General features: G+C 38.7%; 1 protein-coding gene across 3 annotated transcripts in view; it reads left to right on the top strand.

Annotated features, from left to right (window-relative positions):
- FSTL5 (follistatin like 5) overlaps positions 1–16,533 on the top strand; it is an 875,401-nt gene that overhangs the window by 420,677 nt on the left and 438,191 nt on the right. For all 3 annotated transcript variants that reach the window (XM_070385610.1, XM_070385609.1, XM_070385608.1), the window contains exon 5: positions 15,858–15,978. In XM_070385610.1, the coding sequence (XP_070241711.1) occupies positions 15,858–15,978 (121 nt within the window). The remainder of the gene's footprint in view (positions 1–15,857; positions 15,979–16,533) is intronic.

The raw sequence follows: 16,533 nt of genomic DNA, 5'->3' as shown, positions 1-16,533 counted from the left end.
ACATTTGAAGTGTTTTTTTTGAGAACTTTTGCTTTAAAAGTATCATCTCCCTTTATTAACAACAGGTAAATGGGCATTTGGGGATTCTCCAGTGGCTCAGTGGTAAATAATCTGCCTGCCAATGGAGGGGACATGGGTTTGACTCTGGGGTTGGGAAGATCACTTGGAGAATGTAATGGCAACCCACTCCAGTATTCTTGGCTGTGAAATTTCATGGACAGAGAAATCTGGTGGGCTATAATCCTTGAGGTCACAAAAGAGCTGGACACGATTTAGTGACTAAAAACAAATGAGCACTTTAAGTTTATTTTGTTCTGAGCTGCCCTAATATATTTCTTGAATCTGTGCTAAATTGCCTGGATCCTATTCAGAATGAGGCTGTAGAACTGAATGGTCTTGACCAGTAGCCAGTTTAATGTTCAGTTCAGTTCAGTTGCTCAGTAATGTCTGACTCTTTGTGACCCCATGGACTGCAGCACGCCAGGCGTCCCTGTCCCACAAACTCCTGGAGCTTACTCAAACTCATGTCCATTCAGTCCATGATGTCATCCAACCATCTCATCCTCTGTCATCCCCTTCTCCTCCCACCTTCAATCATTTCCAGAATCAGGGTCCTTTCCAATGAATCAGTTCTTTACATCAGGTAGCCAAAGTATTGAAATTTCACCTTCAGCATCAGTCCTTCCAATGAATATTCCGGGCTGATTTCCTTTAGGATGGACTGGTTGGATCTCCTTGCAGTCCAAGGGACTCTCAAGAGTTTTCTCCAACACCACAGTTCAAAAGCATCAATTCTTCAGTGCTCAGCTTTCTTTATATTCCAACTTTCACATCCATACATGACTAGTGGAAAAACCATAGCCTTGACTAGATGGACCTTTGTTGGCAAAGTAATGGCTCTGCTTTTTAGTAAGCTGTCTCGGTTGAAGAAGGCAATGGCACCCCACTCCAGTACTCTTGCCTGGCAAATCCCATGGACAGAGGAGCCTGGTAGGCTGCAGTCCATGTGGTCGCAAAGAGTCAGAGACAACTGAGCGACTTCCCTTTCACTTTTCACTTTCATGCATTGGAGAAGGAAATGGCAACCCACTCCAGTGTTCTTGCCTAGAGAATCCCAGGGATGGCGGAGCCTGGTGGGCTGCTGTCTATGGGGTTGCACAGAGTTGGACACGACTGAAGCGACTTAGCAGCAGCAGCAGCAGGTTGATCATAACTTTTCTTTCAAGGAGCAAGCGTCTTTTAATTTCATGGCTGCAGTCACCATCTACAGTGATTTTGGAGCCCCTCCCCCCCAAAAAAAAGTCTGTCACCGTTTCCATTATTTCTTCATTTATTTGCCATGAAGTGATGGAACCAGATACCATGATCTTAATTTTCTGAATGTTGAGTTTTATGGCAACTTTCACTCTACTCTTTCACTTTAGTTCTGTGTACTAAAGCAAAATCAAATGTTTTGGCTCTTTCTGAAGATCAGGCTGATGAGGTGTGAAACCTCACTTGTTTGTTGTTCTCAGTTCCACTGTATAAATCTAGACAAGTGTCTGAGGTTCATCTCTATCATTTGTTTCTGTTCCTTCTCTTAAACTGTCTTCTCCAACAATAAGAATTCAATGCTCTCTGAAATCTGATGTTTATTAATGTTTGCTTCAGTAAAAATTGTCCTTGTAGCAATATGCTTTAAATTTGCATGTGTCATAGAATAATAACTCATTGCAAAAGCTTTAACAAATATAAAGTATCTTTATTTGAAACATAAAGAGGGGTTTTCCCTCAGTATTGTGTATGTGACAAGTGTGATCGGGTACTTGGCAACATAGTAAAGAATTTATGGGTTTAAGGACATTTGTTATTCCTAAAACAGACCTGTAATGCTTGAATTAAAGATTTCAGGATGAAGTAACCTAAGATATGATCACATTCCTCTTGAAAGGCTGACATGTAAGAAAAGGTCTTCAGAAGAGAGAAGATTAATAATCAGTAGTTATGAAATGAATCACAGAAATCTTCCTGGTAGTTTATTCATATGCCTTTTTAAGTTGCTAGGGACATTGATAAAGAGTTTAGGTAGACAGAAACATTGTGAATAAAGAGATAAATACATTGGTGAAAAATGGGAACAAAGTAAGAAAGAATTACCTAGCTGAATATCCTGACATTCAAAGGATAGTTTCTATCATCCCTCCATCTATCTGTTCATCTTCTATCTATCTATCTGTTCATCTTCTTTCTATCTATCTATCTATCTATCTATCTATCTACCCATCTATATTCTCTATCTGTTTAATGAAAGAAAACTCATTTGGGAAAAAGAAATTATCCAGATATACCAATAGAGAACCATTTAGCTATTGACTATCTTCCTTCCATTGAGGTAGAATAGATATGAGAGAAAAATTAACTTTCAATGTTATACATATTGGACAAATGGCTTTACTAAGGAGTAATCAGATTTTCTTAAAGTCAGCGTGGTGAAGAACATGTGTTCATAAGAAACATAAGGCAAAGAAAATTTTCTGATCAGAACAGGATTTCCAGAGGGTACTATGATGTGTTTGAGTTGGAAAGGAAATGAGATTGCTGCAGATTGGAAAACAAGCAATATGAGAAGATGAATTTCACAGGGTCACAGAGGTAAACCAGGGTGAATAAAGTTTCCCTTAGAGAAAGAACAACTTCTTGCATCATGGTCCCAACTATTTGCTCCTCAGGATAAGATGAGAATATACATAGGCATATTTCACTTAATAAAATGGCACCCTTGAATTTGTTAGCAATGTTAAAAGAGACACTGAAGTTTAATTATTAATCAGTTCAGTTCAGTTGCTCAGTCGCGTCTGACTCTTTGCAACCCCATGAATCGCAGCACGCCAGACCTCCCTGTCCATCATCAACTCCTGGGGTTCACTCAGACTCACGTCCATCGAGTCAGTGATGCCAGCCAGCCATCTCATCCTTTGTTGTCTCCTTCTCCTCCTGCCCCCAGTCCCTCCCAGCATCAGAGTCTTTTCCAATGAGTCAACTCTTCACATGAGGTGGCCAAACTACTGGAGTTTCAGCTTTAGCATCATTCCTTCCAAAGAAATCCAGGGCTGATCTCCTTCAGAATGGACTGGTTGGATCTCTTTGCAGTCCAAGGGACTCTCAAGAGTCTTCTCCAACACCACAGTTCAAAAGCATCAATTCTTTGGCCTCAGCCTTCTTCACAGTCCAACTCTCACATCCATACATGACCACAGGAAAAACCATAGCCTTGACTAGATGGACCTTTGTTGACAAAGTAATGTCTCTGCTTTTCAATATGCTATCTAGGTTAGACATAAATTTCCTTTCAAGGAGTAAGGATAGGGGGGTGGGGGGGGAGCTTGGGGCGGGGGGAGGTGGGAGAGAGAGAGTGCTTGACTCCTCCTTTTATGTTTTCTTCCCCCTGGGCCTGCCCTATGCAAATGGGGCTTAGCCAGGAGTGCTGTTAATTTCATGGCTACAGTCACCATCTGCAGTGATTTTGGAGCCCTAAAAAAGAAAGTCTGACACTGTTTCCACTATTTCCCCATCTATTTCCCATGAAGTGATGGGACCGGATGTCATGATTTTCGTTTTCTGAATGTTGAGCTTTAAGCCAACTTTTTCACTCTCCACTTTCACTTTCATCAAGAGGCTCTTTAGTTCCTCTTCACTTTCTGCCATAAGGGTGGTGTCATCTGCATATCTGAGGTTATTGATATTTCTCCCGGCAATCTTGATTCCAGCTTGTGTTTCTTCCAGTCCAGCATTTCTCATGATGTACTCTGCATATAAGTTAAATAAGCAGGGTGACAATATACAGCCTTGACATACTCCTTTTCGTATTTGGAACCAGTCTGTTGTTCCATGTCCAGTTCTAACTGTTGCTTCCTGACCTGCATACAAATTTCTCAAGAGGCAGGTCAGGTGGTCTGGTATTCCCATCTCTTTCAGAATTTTCCACAGTTTATTGTGATCCACACAGTCAAAAGCTTTGGCATAGTCAAGAAAGCAGAAATAGATGTTTTTCTGGAACTCTCTTGCTTTTTTGATGATCCAGCAGATGTTGGGAATTTGATCTCTGGTTCCTCTGCCTTTTCTAAAACCAGCTTGAACATCAGGAAGTTCACAGTTCATATATTGCTGAAGCCTGGTTTGGAGAATTTTGAGCATTACTTTACTAGCGTGTGAGATGAGTGCAATTGTGCGGTAGTTTGAGCATTCTTTGGCATTGCCTTTCTTTGGGATCAGAATGAAAACTGACCATTTCGAGTCCTGTGGCCACTGCTGAGTTTTCTAAATTTGCTGGCATATTGAGTGCAGCACTTTCACAGCATCATCTTTCAGGATTTGAAATAGCTCAACTGGAATTCCATCACCTCCAATAGCTTTGTTCATAGTGATGCTTTCTAAGGCCCACTTGACTTCACATTCCAGGATGTCTGGCTCTAGGTCAGTTATTGCACCATCGTGATTATCTGGGACATGAAGATCTTTTGTATTCTTGCCACATATTCTTGATATCTTCTGCTTCTGTTAGGTCCATACCATTTCTGTCCTTTATTGAGCACATCTTTGCATGAACTGTTCCTTTGGTATCTCTAATTTTCTTGAAGAGATCTCTAGTCTTTCCCATTCTGTTGTTTTCCTCTATTTCTTTGCATTGATGGCTGAGGAAGGCTTTCTTATCTCTTCTTGTTATTCTTTGGAACTCTGCATTCAGATGCTTATATCTTTCCTTTTCTCCTTTGCTTTTCACTTCTCTTCTTTTCACAGCTATTTGTAAGGCCTCCCCAGACAGCCATTTTGCTTTTTTGCATTTCTTTTCCACGGGGATGGTCTTGATCCCTGTCTCCTGTACAATGTCACGAACCTCATTCCGTAGTTCATCAGGCACTCTATGTTTCAGATCTAGGTCCTTAAATCTGTTTCTCACTTCCACTGTATAATCATAAGGGATTTGATTTAGGTCATACCTGAATGGTCTAGTGGTTTTCCCTACTTTCTTCAATTTAAGTCTGAATTTGGCAATAAGGAGTACATGATCTGAGCCACAGTCAGCTCCTGGTCTTGTTTTGGCTGACTGTATAGAGCTTCTCCATCTTTGGCTGCAAAAAATATAATCAATCTGATTTTGGTGTTGACCATCTGGTGATGTCTATGTGTAGAGTCTTCTCTTGTGTTGTTGGAAGAGGATGTTTGCTATAAGCAGTGCATCTTCTTGGCAAAACTCTATTAGTCTTTGCCCTGCTTCATTCCGTATTCCAAGGCCAAATTTGCCTGTTACTCCAGATGTTTCTTGACTTCCTACTTTTGCATCCCAGTCCCCTATAATTAATATTTAACATTAAAATTTTAAGAGCTTGTTTGAGCAAAAATCCACTCAAATCTGGCAGTGCCAAACCAGAAGTAGTTAGAAGCCCTCTGTGGAGGCGAGCTAGGAAATCTTTTACAAAGAGAAGATGGAAACAAAGTAAGGAAGGTCCAGATTGGCTGTGTTCTTGCCTGGAGAATCCCAGGGACGGGGGACCCTGGTGGGCTGCCGTCTATGGGGTCGCACAGAGTCGGACAGGACTGAAGCGACTTTGCAGCAGCAGCAGCAGCAAAGCATAGTTAGTTGTTTGTGATTGGTTTGTGATAGGTTTTGATTTCATAACCTGAGGCATTTACAGGCTTAGGTGTGGGCTGGATTACATTTGCACCAAGGCATTAGAGACTCCTCAGCTTAAAATTCTCCTGGTTTAATTTAAGAACAGCCAACATTGTGCTCTTAAAGGCAAATGGTGCTAACAGCTTGGAAAATATGTCCCTCAGCCTTCTCCCCATTTCATAAAATAACCACCCATGAAATTTAAGTAAGCCAAATTATTCCCTTGTGATTCGGAGTTTAAATAAGCAGCTGTATTGAGTATATTGATTTAGCTTTTTTCTTCATTTAGATTCTGTCATCTTAATAAGCTGATTCACATTAGGAATACCTATTAGAATGAAATATTTCCCTAATGTGCACACATGCCAACTATTTATTAAAATAGTAAGAAGAACTACTTGTTCTCAGGATTTAGATTATTATGTTATATATATATTTGACTTAAAAAGCCATTTGCTCAATGACTCCATGTGTGAATACATTTGCAAAATTAAATAAAAAAGGAATAAATAACACTAGATATTTTTAGCTAACAGGATGGGCATGATGCCGATGTCTTTACAGACTTTGTACATATTCATTTTCTTTAAAACTTATTAGAACCGTTACATAGTTAATCTTTATTTTGAGTTAATCTTTATTTTGAGAGTTGTTAAGCCTATTACAAATTTAAAGATTTTTTAAAAGGTTCTGGTGGCTAGTCAACATATTTATTTACAATGAGATTGGTAGGAATTGTTTTGCCTCATAGATAAAATACTATTTTAGTGGGAACAAACTAAACAAACAAATAAGCACTTTTTATTTGCAAACAAATAAGCACTTGTGTGGATAGAGAAGGGGATAGGTGGGGACTCTCTGGGAATACCATGGTAATTAATCCTATTCAACATTTAGAAATCCCATAAACCTGTCAGATATACAAAATAAGGCAGCAGAAACCTGGAGTCAGAACAGCATTGGCAATGCCAGTAGGTAGATCCTAGTAGAACTGGGAATTACCTTTTAAGAGCTAAGGCTTTAGTAACAATAATAACAACAATGGTTAGCATTTAACAGAGAAAGGTAAGGCCTGTAATTTTTGGTTTAGGTGCAGCTAACTGCTACAATTTAAAAAGCAATACTTTCAATTGTATCTGGAAACCATAGTAACTAGTTTCAAATACTGTTTTGTTTTTCTTTAAGGCTGTTCCTACAATAACTTGAAAGCTAAAATGTACTGCTTTTTTTAAAAACTTAACACCATGTTTAATTTTTATCATAGCATGTTTTGACCTTTATAAATGTCCATAGTAGTATGTCTTCACCTACAATGGGAATTATTAGTAATTTTAAAAATGTTATTTTGCTTGTTTGTTTGAATTTTTATTGGTGTATAGTTGATTTATAATGCTGTGTTGCTGCCAAGTCACTTCAGTCATGTCCGACTCCGTGTGACCCCATAGACAGCAGCCCACCAGGCTCCCTGGTCCCTGGGATTCTCCAGGCAAGAACACTGCAGTGGGCTGCCATTTCCTTCTCCAATGCATCAAAGTGAAAAGTGAAAGTGAAGTCGCTCAGTCATGTCCGACTCTTAGCGACCCCATGGACTGCAGCCTACCAGGCTCCCCCGTCCATGGGATTCTCCAGCAGAGTACTGGAGTGGGGTGCCGTGTTAGTTCCTGTCATAAAGCAAAGTGATTCAGTTATATATATATGTGTGTGTATATATGTGTATATATGTATATATGTGTATATACATATATATATGTATATGTGTATATATACATGTGTATATGTATATATATATATACACACACATATATATAATTTTTTTCCCATTTAGGTTTTTTCCATTTAGGTTTTTATGGAGCATTAAGTAGAGTTCCCTGTACTATACAGTAGATCCTTATTAGTTATCTGTTTTATATATAGTAATGTGTATGCATATGTGCTAAGTCGCTTCAGTCATGTCCAACTCTGTGCAACCCCGTGGACTGCAGCCTGCCAGGCTCCTCTCCATGAGGTTCTCCAAGCAAGAATATTGGAGTGGGTTGCCATACACTTCTCTAGGGGATCTTCCCAACCCAGGGACTGAACCCATGTCTTTCTCATCGGCCAGGCAGTTTCTTTACTACTAGTGCCAATGAGGATGCCCTAGTAATATATATGGTGGTGGTGGTGGTTTATTCACTAAGTTATGTCTGACTCTTGTGACCCCATGGACTGTGTAGCCCACCAGGTTCTTCTGTCCTTGGGATTTTCCAGGCAAGAATACTGGAGTGGATTGCCATTTCCTTCTCCAGGGATCTTCTTGACCCAGGGATTGAACCCAGGTCTCTTTCATTGAAGGCAATTTCATTAATGACTGAGCTAGCAGGGAAGCTCTAGTAATGAGTATATGTTAAACTAAATCTTCCAATGTGTCCCTCTTTACCCCTTATCCCCGGTAAAGTCATAAGTTTGTTTTCTATATTGGTAACTCTATTTCTGTTTTGTAGATAAATTTGTTTGTACCTTTTTTTTTTTTTTTTAAGAGTTCTCATATAAGTGATATCATATAACATTTGTCTTTCTTTGTCTGACTTACTTCTCTCGGTATGGCAATCTCTATATTTATCCATTTTGTTGCAAGTGCTATTATTTACTTTTATTTACAACTGAGTAATATTCCACCATATGTATATACCAAAATTTAGTTTTTAAACATATTATTTGTAGCATATTTATTTTAGAATGTCAAGGTACATTAAAAATGTTGGCACTCATGTTCAGAGAATCCCAGTGAGCCATATAGAATGCCTTGAAAATAAAATAGTTTTCATCCCACCAATGATTTCATATTGTTGTATTGCAACTAGCCTTTAAAAATTAATATTGACCCTAATGATTTTTAAATGTCTTTTAACTAGCTAGACATGTTATAAAGCCTAAAAGAGAACTTAGAAGATGTGATATATCCATGTGATTCTTTTCTTTAAATACATTTATCACAGAGTAGCATCAGTTATATATGATCAAACAACTATTATTTATAATGTTAATTATCCTCTGTCCTTTTATGTTGTTTATTTTTTTAATATGATTGGTAATCTACAATTATCTTTTTTCCCAAATTTTCTAATAATTTGCCCCATTCATCCTTAGAGAGAATATTAACTCTCTAAGGGCAGAGTGTATTTTTCTTCCTTATTAATTAATCTCCCGTCCCCAGCTCTATTTCTGGCATTTGTTGGTTGCAAAGAAAGAAACAAAAGAATGAAGGAAGGGAGAGAGGGAGAAGGAAAGAAAGAAAGTGTACAAGAAGCTGTCTGGAGAGCCAAGTAATAAAAGATCCAACCTATATATTATTGTGGGGAAAACTTAAAGGCAATGCCTGGAGATGTGTATTGTTACCACAAGAGTATATTTATTTTCTGAGCCTTGGGCTTTGATGTAATTTACACATTTGTCAAGTAAAGGAGTGAATATATCTGCCTCTCTTCAACTTCATAAATGTGATGGGTTTTCTTTAAAATAGAGGATCACTGAGCTCTAAGTCAGTACTAAGACCTTGTGATTCTGACACGTTCATGATTAGTTTGAGAAAAATAGTTTGCAAAGGATGAAGGAGAGCTCATGTTACTTGAACGTATTATCAAGTAGAAAAAAATATGCACAACCTGAGAGTTATTAGTTAGGTTTTATTTAGGACAAAATGAAGACTATAGACTGGGAGACAGCATTTCAGATAGCTCTCAGAAACTAGTCCAAAAAATAGGGGAGGGACAGTGCATGTGATTTTGGTGAAGGTGGAGTACATGCAATCAAACACATGTTGTTTTTCAGAAGGTTTCTACTAATCTCATGAAGATTACTGCTGGTTATGAAGTGGGGGTATCACCGTGAAGGATTTTAGTGTTTTTCTAAATAGGAAGAGATTCAAGAATTGGGCTAATAAAATCTTCTCCTGGATAATCTCTAACTGAAGACCTGTTCTGCCAGTTTTGTCCAGAGCACAGAGTGCCTCATTCCTAATCTCTGCCCTGAATTCCTTTAAGGGGGTGTTATAGGTCAGCAGCAGCTGCAGAGGCTAAAGTTTTAACCTTGTAGAGGCAGATGGCAAGTGCCAATTTGTAGTTGGCAAAGTTAATAGTATATTTCTTTTAAGTCCATCATTTCTCCTGTTGTAGCCATGCATTCTGGGAAACAAACTCACTCAGAAGGACAATGCAGATGGTGGAGTGCAGTTTATTACATTTGCGGGCCCAAGGCAGAGTTTCCTCTTAACCAAGGACCCCAACCAGTTTTTGTGAAAACCTTATATACCCTAACTGTACTTGCCCAAACCCACGCCCCAAATTCCGTGAAACTAGTCTGAACAAAGGAAAAAGAAAGGCACAAAAAAGTTCAGTTAAATTCAGTCACTCAGTCGAGTCTGACTCTTTGCAACCCCATGAATCACAGCAAGCCAGGCCTCCCTATCCATCACCATCTCCCAGAGTTCATTCGAACTCACATCCATCGAGTTGGTGATGCCATCCAGCCATCTCATCCCCTGTCGCCCCTCTTCCTCCTGCCCCCAATCCCTCCCAGAATCAGAGTCTTTTCCAATGAGTCAACTCTTCGCATGAGGTGGCCAAAGTACTGGAGTTTCATTCAGCTTTAGCATCATTCCTTCCAAAGAACACCCAGGGCTAATCTCCTTTAGAATGGACTTGTTGGATCTCCTTGCAGTCCAAGGGACTCTCAAGAGTCTTCTCCAACACCACAGTTCAAAAGCATCAATTCTTTAACACTTAGCTTTCTTCACAGTCCAACTCTTGCATAGACACATGACCACTGGAAAAACCATAGCCTTGACTAGATGGCCCTTTGTTGGCAAAGTAATGTCTCTGCTTTTCAATATGCTATCTAGGTTGGTCATAATTTTTTTTCCAAGGAGTAAGCATCTTTTAATTTCATGGCTGCAGTCACCATTTGCAGTGATTCTGGAGCCCAGAAAAAGAAAGTCTGACACTGTTTCCACTCTTTCCCCATCTATTTCCCATGAAGTGATGGGACCAGATGCCATGATCTTCGTTTTCTGAATGTTGAGTTTTAAGCCAACTTTTTCACTCTCCTCTTTCACTTTCATCAAGAGGCTTTTTAGTTCCTCTTCACTTTCTGCCATAAGGGTGGTATCATCTCCGTATCTGAGGTTTTTGATATTTCTCCCGGCAATCTTGATTCCAGATTGTGTTTCTTCCAGCCCAGCGTTTCTCATGATGTACTCTGCATAGAAGTTAAATAAGCAGGGTGACAATATACAGCCTTGATGTACTGCTTTTCCCATTTGGAACCAGTCTGTTGTTCCATATCCAGTTCTCACCGTTGCTTCCTGACCTGCATATAGGTTTCTCAAGAGGCAGATCAGATGGTCTGGTATTCCCATCTCTTTCAGAATTTTCCACAGTTTATTGTGATCCACACAGTCAAAGGCTTTGGCATAGTCAAGAAAGCAGAAATAGATGTTTTTCTGGAACTCTCTTGCTTTTTTGATGATCCAGCAGATGTTGGCAATTTGATCTCTGGTTCCTCTGCCTGTTCTAAAAGTGGCTTGAACATCTGGAAGTTCACAGTTCACGTATTGCTGAAGCCTGGCTTGGAGAATTTTGAGCATTACTTTACTAGCGTGTGAGATGAGTGCAATTGTGCAGTAGTTGAGCATTCTTTGGCATTGCTTTTCTTTGGGATCGGAATGAAAACTGACCTTTTCTAGTCCTGTGGCCACTGCTGAGTTTTCCAAATTTGCTGGCATATTGAGTGCAGCACTTTCAGAGCATCATCTTTCAGGATTTGAAATAGCTCAACTGGAATTCCATCACCTCCCCTAGCTTTGTTCGTAATGATGCTTTTTAAGGCCCACTTGACTTTACATTCCAAGATGTCTGGTTCTAGGTGAGTGATCATACCATCGTGATTATCTTAGTCATGAAGATCTTTTTTGTACAGTTTTTCTGGGTCTAATCCTTGATTTATATGCCTTAAACCTGGGTAGTCAACCGTGGACAATTATCAATAGAGTTGTGGTCATTCTCTAAGAAGTGTAATAGAATGTATGATTCTATTTGGTTACACAGATAATTAGGGTATTCTTTTAGGTGATGAAGAGCCCTGGGGCTCTTCCTTCGGGGACCTGGTTTCCCAGTTGGTATGTCGTTTCCATAGATACTGGGCATATAACTCAAAGTCCACAGTCCTGCCCAAGATGGAGTCCTGCTCTCAAGATAGATAGAGCCTGTTCTATTTCCTCCTTCACTCCTGTTCCACTAAGGAGAGTAAAGAAAAGAAACAAAACTGGAAGATTTCACTCCTCTCTGATCTCCTACACAAATAGTCTCGTCAGCATGACTCAAGACCACCAAAACCACATGCACTGTATCTCTTGCATGAATAATATAATAACTTTGGATTTCCAAATCATGCCTTATCCCCAGAAATCTAATACCCATATATCTCACAGCGGGAGACAACCCTCTACATCTGCCTCTGGCATTTTCTATTTCTCTTTCCAGTTCTTGTTGATCATCTGAGATACTGCATATTTTATAAGCATTTCTCAGAATTATTGTGTTTTGTTTCCAGACCACTGTGGGCTTCCCTTGTGGCTCAGCTATTAAAGAATATGCCTGCAATGAGGGAGACCTGGGTTTCATCCCTGGGTTGGGAATATCCCCTAGAGAAGGGATAGGCTTCCCACTCCAGTATTCTGGCCTGGAGAATTCCTTGGACTCTATAGTTGGACGTGACTGAGCGACTTTCATTTCCAGACCACTACAGTCAAATGAATATTGTAATAATGCAAGTTACATGAATTTTTATTTCCTAATGAGTATATAGCTCAGTTGGTAAAAATGTGCCTGCAATGCAGGAGACCCCAGTTAGATTGCTGAGTCAGGAAGATCCCCTGGAGAAGGGATAGGCTACCCACTCCAGTATTCTTGGGCTTCCTTTGTGGCTCAGCTGGTAAAGAATCTACTTGCAATGCAGAAGACCTGGGTTCAATCCCTGGGTTGGGAAGATCCCCTGGAGAAGGGAAAGGCTACCCACTCCAGTATTCTGGCCTGGAGAATACCGTGGACTATACAGTCTGTGGGGTTGCAAAGAGTTGGACATGACTAAGCGACTTTCACTTTCAGTGAGTAAAAAAGTTACATTTTCACTACACAATATTCTATTAAATGTGCAATAACATTATATATAAGGGCATCCCTGGTGACTCAGATGGTAAAGAATTCACCTGTAATGCAGGAGACCTGGGTTCAATCCCTGGGTGGGAAGATCCCCTGGAGAAGGGACAGCTACCCACTCCAGTGTTCTTGCCTGGAGAATTCCATGGACAGAGAAGCCTGGCAGGCTACAGTCAATGGGGTCACAATTATTCGGACATGACTGAGTGACTTTCACTTCACTTCACTTCATTACATATAAAGAAATAATGTACTTATCCTAATTAAAATATATTTTAAAATGACAGTATGCTCAGTGAATCTGGCTTTGCCAGTAGTCTCTATGTCAGATGTAACACATGCATTTTGAAGAGGTTAGACTGGAAAGGTTTTAGAACCAGAGCCAGACAATAAATGAAATAAATGTCCTACAAGTTTGAATTCCCAGTGCCAGAGTGCTTAATGTATTACTGCTTCTATCTTATTTTACATTTTCTTCTTAACAGTCAAACACACAGCTCTTTAAGGCTATCAGAACCCAGAATATCTAAAGCAATTTTCCCATGATGGTTAAAAGGTCACAAGATAATAACTCCTACATTGAAACACCTCACACCATGCCAAATCTCCCATCAGGAAACAAAGGAGAAACATGCTTACCAGGAAGCATGTCTTAAGTAAGCTATTTCATTGAACAGACATGGAATAAATGAGGAAAATATATATTAAACAATGGATTTATGAAGGGATGAATCACTTAACCCCTCTATCATAGCAGGCCAAATATCACTGAACAGCTATATACATATATATATATATATATATATATATATATATATATAATCTCACTAGCCAGGACCATGCACTTTTCTAAAGCACATTCCTTAAAACAGTATATCCAGCTTGAGTTGTATCATCATGATCGAATCAAGATCAAATCAAAAGCAAGCTAGTCTTATGCCAAAATCAGTATTAAGGAAAAGGATAGACATCTGTTCTCTTGGTTTATACACAATTTACCTTGAATAAAATATTAGAACAGAAATTAATATGAGACAATGATGAAAGCTTCTCTTCCAACTTTCTGTTCCATCATTTCACAAAGTATGTGAATTAAAGCCAGCAAAAATAGTATTAAAGTATCTGACCAGATTCCATTATCACTGCATCCTAAAAACTACTGTGGTGCTGGCCCCACAGGTCTTTAGAAAGAGCACAGTGAGGTAAGATCAAAAACACTGCCCCTCTGCCACCTGGGAAAAGGCTTTTCTCATCAACTAACAAACAACAGATGGAGAGTGGCTGAGAGCTTGGTTGCTTTCTAAACAGAAAAGCAGTATTTGTTTTCCCATTAGGCTTATAGGAGAAATAGCTCTAGCCATTAAGTAGTTTTGTTAATCCCTCCAGCTGGACTGTGCGAAAGCCAAGGACTTTACCACTCACTATCAACCATATCTATTTATATGGAAAGCAGATAAATCACTCACATTTTTCCTCCTCTAAGGCAGTAAATGCCAGCTTAGCCAATGAAATTTGAATACAGTAAATAAGAATAGAGAGCACATGATGTTGTGAAGGCTATATTTAGCAGTGCAAACACTGTCATTGCGTGTCACCACTCAGGTGACAGGGGTAGGAGCTTCTAGTGATGCATAGGCTAAGCTCCATCCTCAGAGCTGTCTCTGCAGCTCATCCTCATGCAGGCATGACAACTTTTAACACTAGGGTGTTCCATAAAAGAGTTAAAAATAGCTCATTAAAATAGACATTATTATCACCAATCTGCCATTGTTATGACAAAGTCTCAATCTTTCAAACTATATGTAACCATAATATACACAAGCTGGTGTGGAAAACTCCAATGAATTTTTATAATTAGAAGCACATTTGTGTATATATAAATCATTATTTTTAACATTAAATGATTATGTCTGAGTGTATACTATATGTGTTTCACTTGACTAAAACTGTTTATATATATATATATGCATATTTGTATTTATAATCTGCACACCAACCAGGAGAAGTAGAGGTTGCTATCATTAATTTCTTAGTGAGAAAAGGTTGAGTGACTTGCCAGAAATTATAGAGCTATTATGTAGCCTTGGCATGGTCTAAACCCAAAGCTGGCTGACTTCAAAGCTTGTGTTTCCTGATTGCACCAACTTTAACAAAACGTACACGGTAAAGCAAACCTCCAAGCAATGTGAACCACTCCCTCTGTGGACAAATATGAAAGACTGTTGGACACAGGCATGCAGCTACCTGGGGAAAAGGAATGTTTGAAAAATCTTGGGGAGCCCTTTTACCAGACAAGCTACAGTCAAAATCAGTAGAATCTTAAAACAGCTACTGCCACAGTCCAAGGAACAGAGCACAGAGCAGAAAAGCATTTTGGCGATTTTTCTCACCCGTGCTTGGGTAGATTCCCATCATCAATTGGTGCATTAATTCTAACTGGCTCCTGGAAACAGTAATTTGCTTAATAGCTCCTTTGTGATCCAGGGAGTTAGTTCAGAATCCCAAATGGCTTCACTTCCAGCTTGGGAGGATGTTAGACAAAAGAGAAAAAAAAAAAAAAATCTAACTTTACTTTTCACAAATAATAGGAAGATGAAAATTGGAACAAGCTACTGACTATTTTTGTTGGGAAAGAGCTGTTCCATTTTGACATGGGTCACTGAGACTTAGGAGGCAATTTTCATGTAGAAGTAAAGTATCTCCTTGAGTCAATGTAAGTAAAGCAAAGTAAATGAGTAAAATACAAAAATGCCCCTTTAATGTTCAAGTTTTCTGGGTCCTACTGGGAGATTTTTGTATTAGAACTTTCAGGCTAAATTCTAAGTATCTGTCTGAGTGTCAAAATAAACTAAGTCAAATTTATAATTTTATGTCATTGAAACACTTGAAAATAAATGTCCAGTAACTGAAAACCCAGGTTTCCTATAAGTTCAGTTCTTTGCTCAAGTGTAGACTTAAATTACCTATAGAAATGTTAAGACACTGATATAATTGCATGATTTTAATTTTCTTTTCAGGTGATAAAACAGGAAGAACTTGGCAAGGACCTTTCTGATTGTACTTTGTATGATCTACTGAAATATGATGATTTTAACTCAGACAAGCACCTGGCTCTTGAAGAATTTTATAGAACATTCCGTGAGTATAAGATTCGTTTTCTAATTCCTCTTTTTTCTTTTCCTGATTCATTACCCAATATGATGTGTTTGCTTGATCTCAAAGTACAAGCTGCTACTGAAGAGAAGTGATACAACTGATAAAATTTAAGGGTTTGGCTCTATTGAAAAGAATGTAAGAGGTAAGGGATTTAATATTCTAAAATAAAGAGCTAGAAATATTCAGTAGCCCTTGCTATCAGTTCTTGATTCTAGTTTAGATATTAATTCCACAATGCTATTTCCAAGGTTATTTTAGACTAGGAACAGTACTTCATTGTTTGTCACTGCTTATCAAAAGCAATTTAATTATTTACACAGTGACTCTTTTACCTTATAGGTAAAATAAAGTTGTTTAATAGTTTACATATATGATAACAAAATTAGCATATGAATGAAAATTTATATTTACGTTAAGATACTTTAGAATGAATGATATATGTGTAAATGCTTTAAGACTCCTTCAAATTGAATGTTTATACTTTGTATTGCAAAATTGTAAAGATGATTTTGTTTTAAAAAGCTACATGCCAGGTTA

This window comes from Bos mutus, chromosome 17 (genome assembly GCF_027580195.1).
Source record: "Bos mutus isolate GX-2022 chromosome 17, NWIPB_WYAK_1.1, whole genome shotgun sequence".
NCBI lineage: Eukaryota > Metazoa > Chordata > Mammalia > Artiodactyla > Bovidae > Bos > Bos mutus.
Note: the sequence above shows the minus strand (reverse complement) of the source record. Positions and strands in the feature narration are given on the sequence as shown.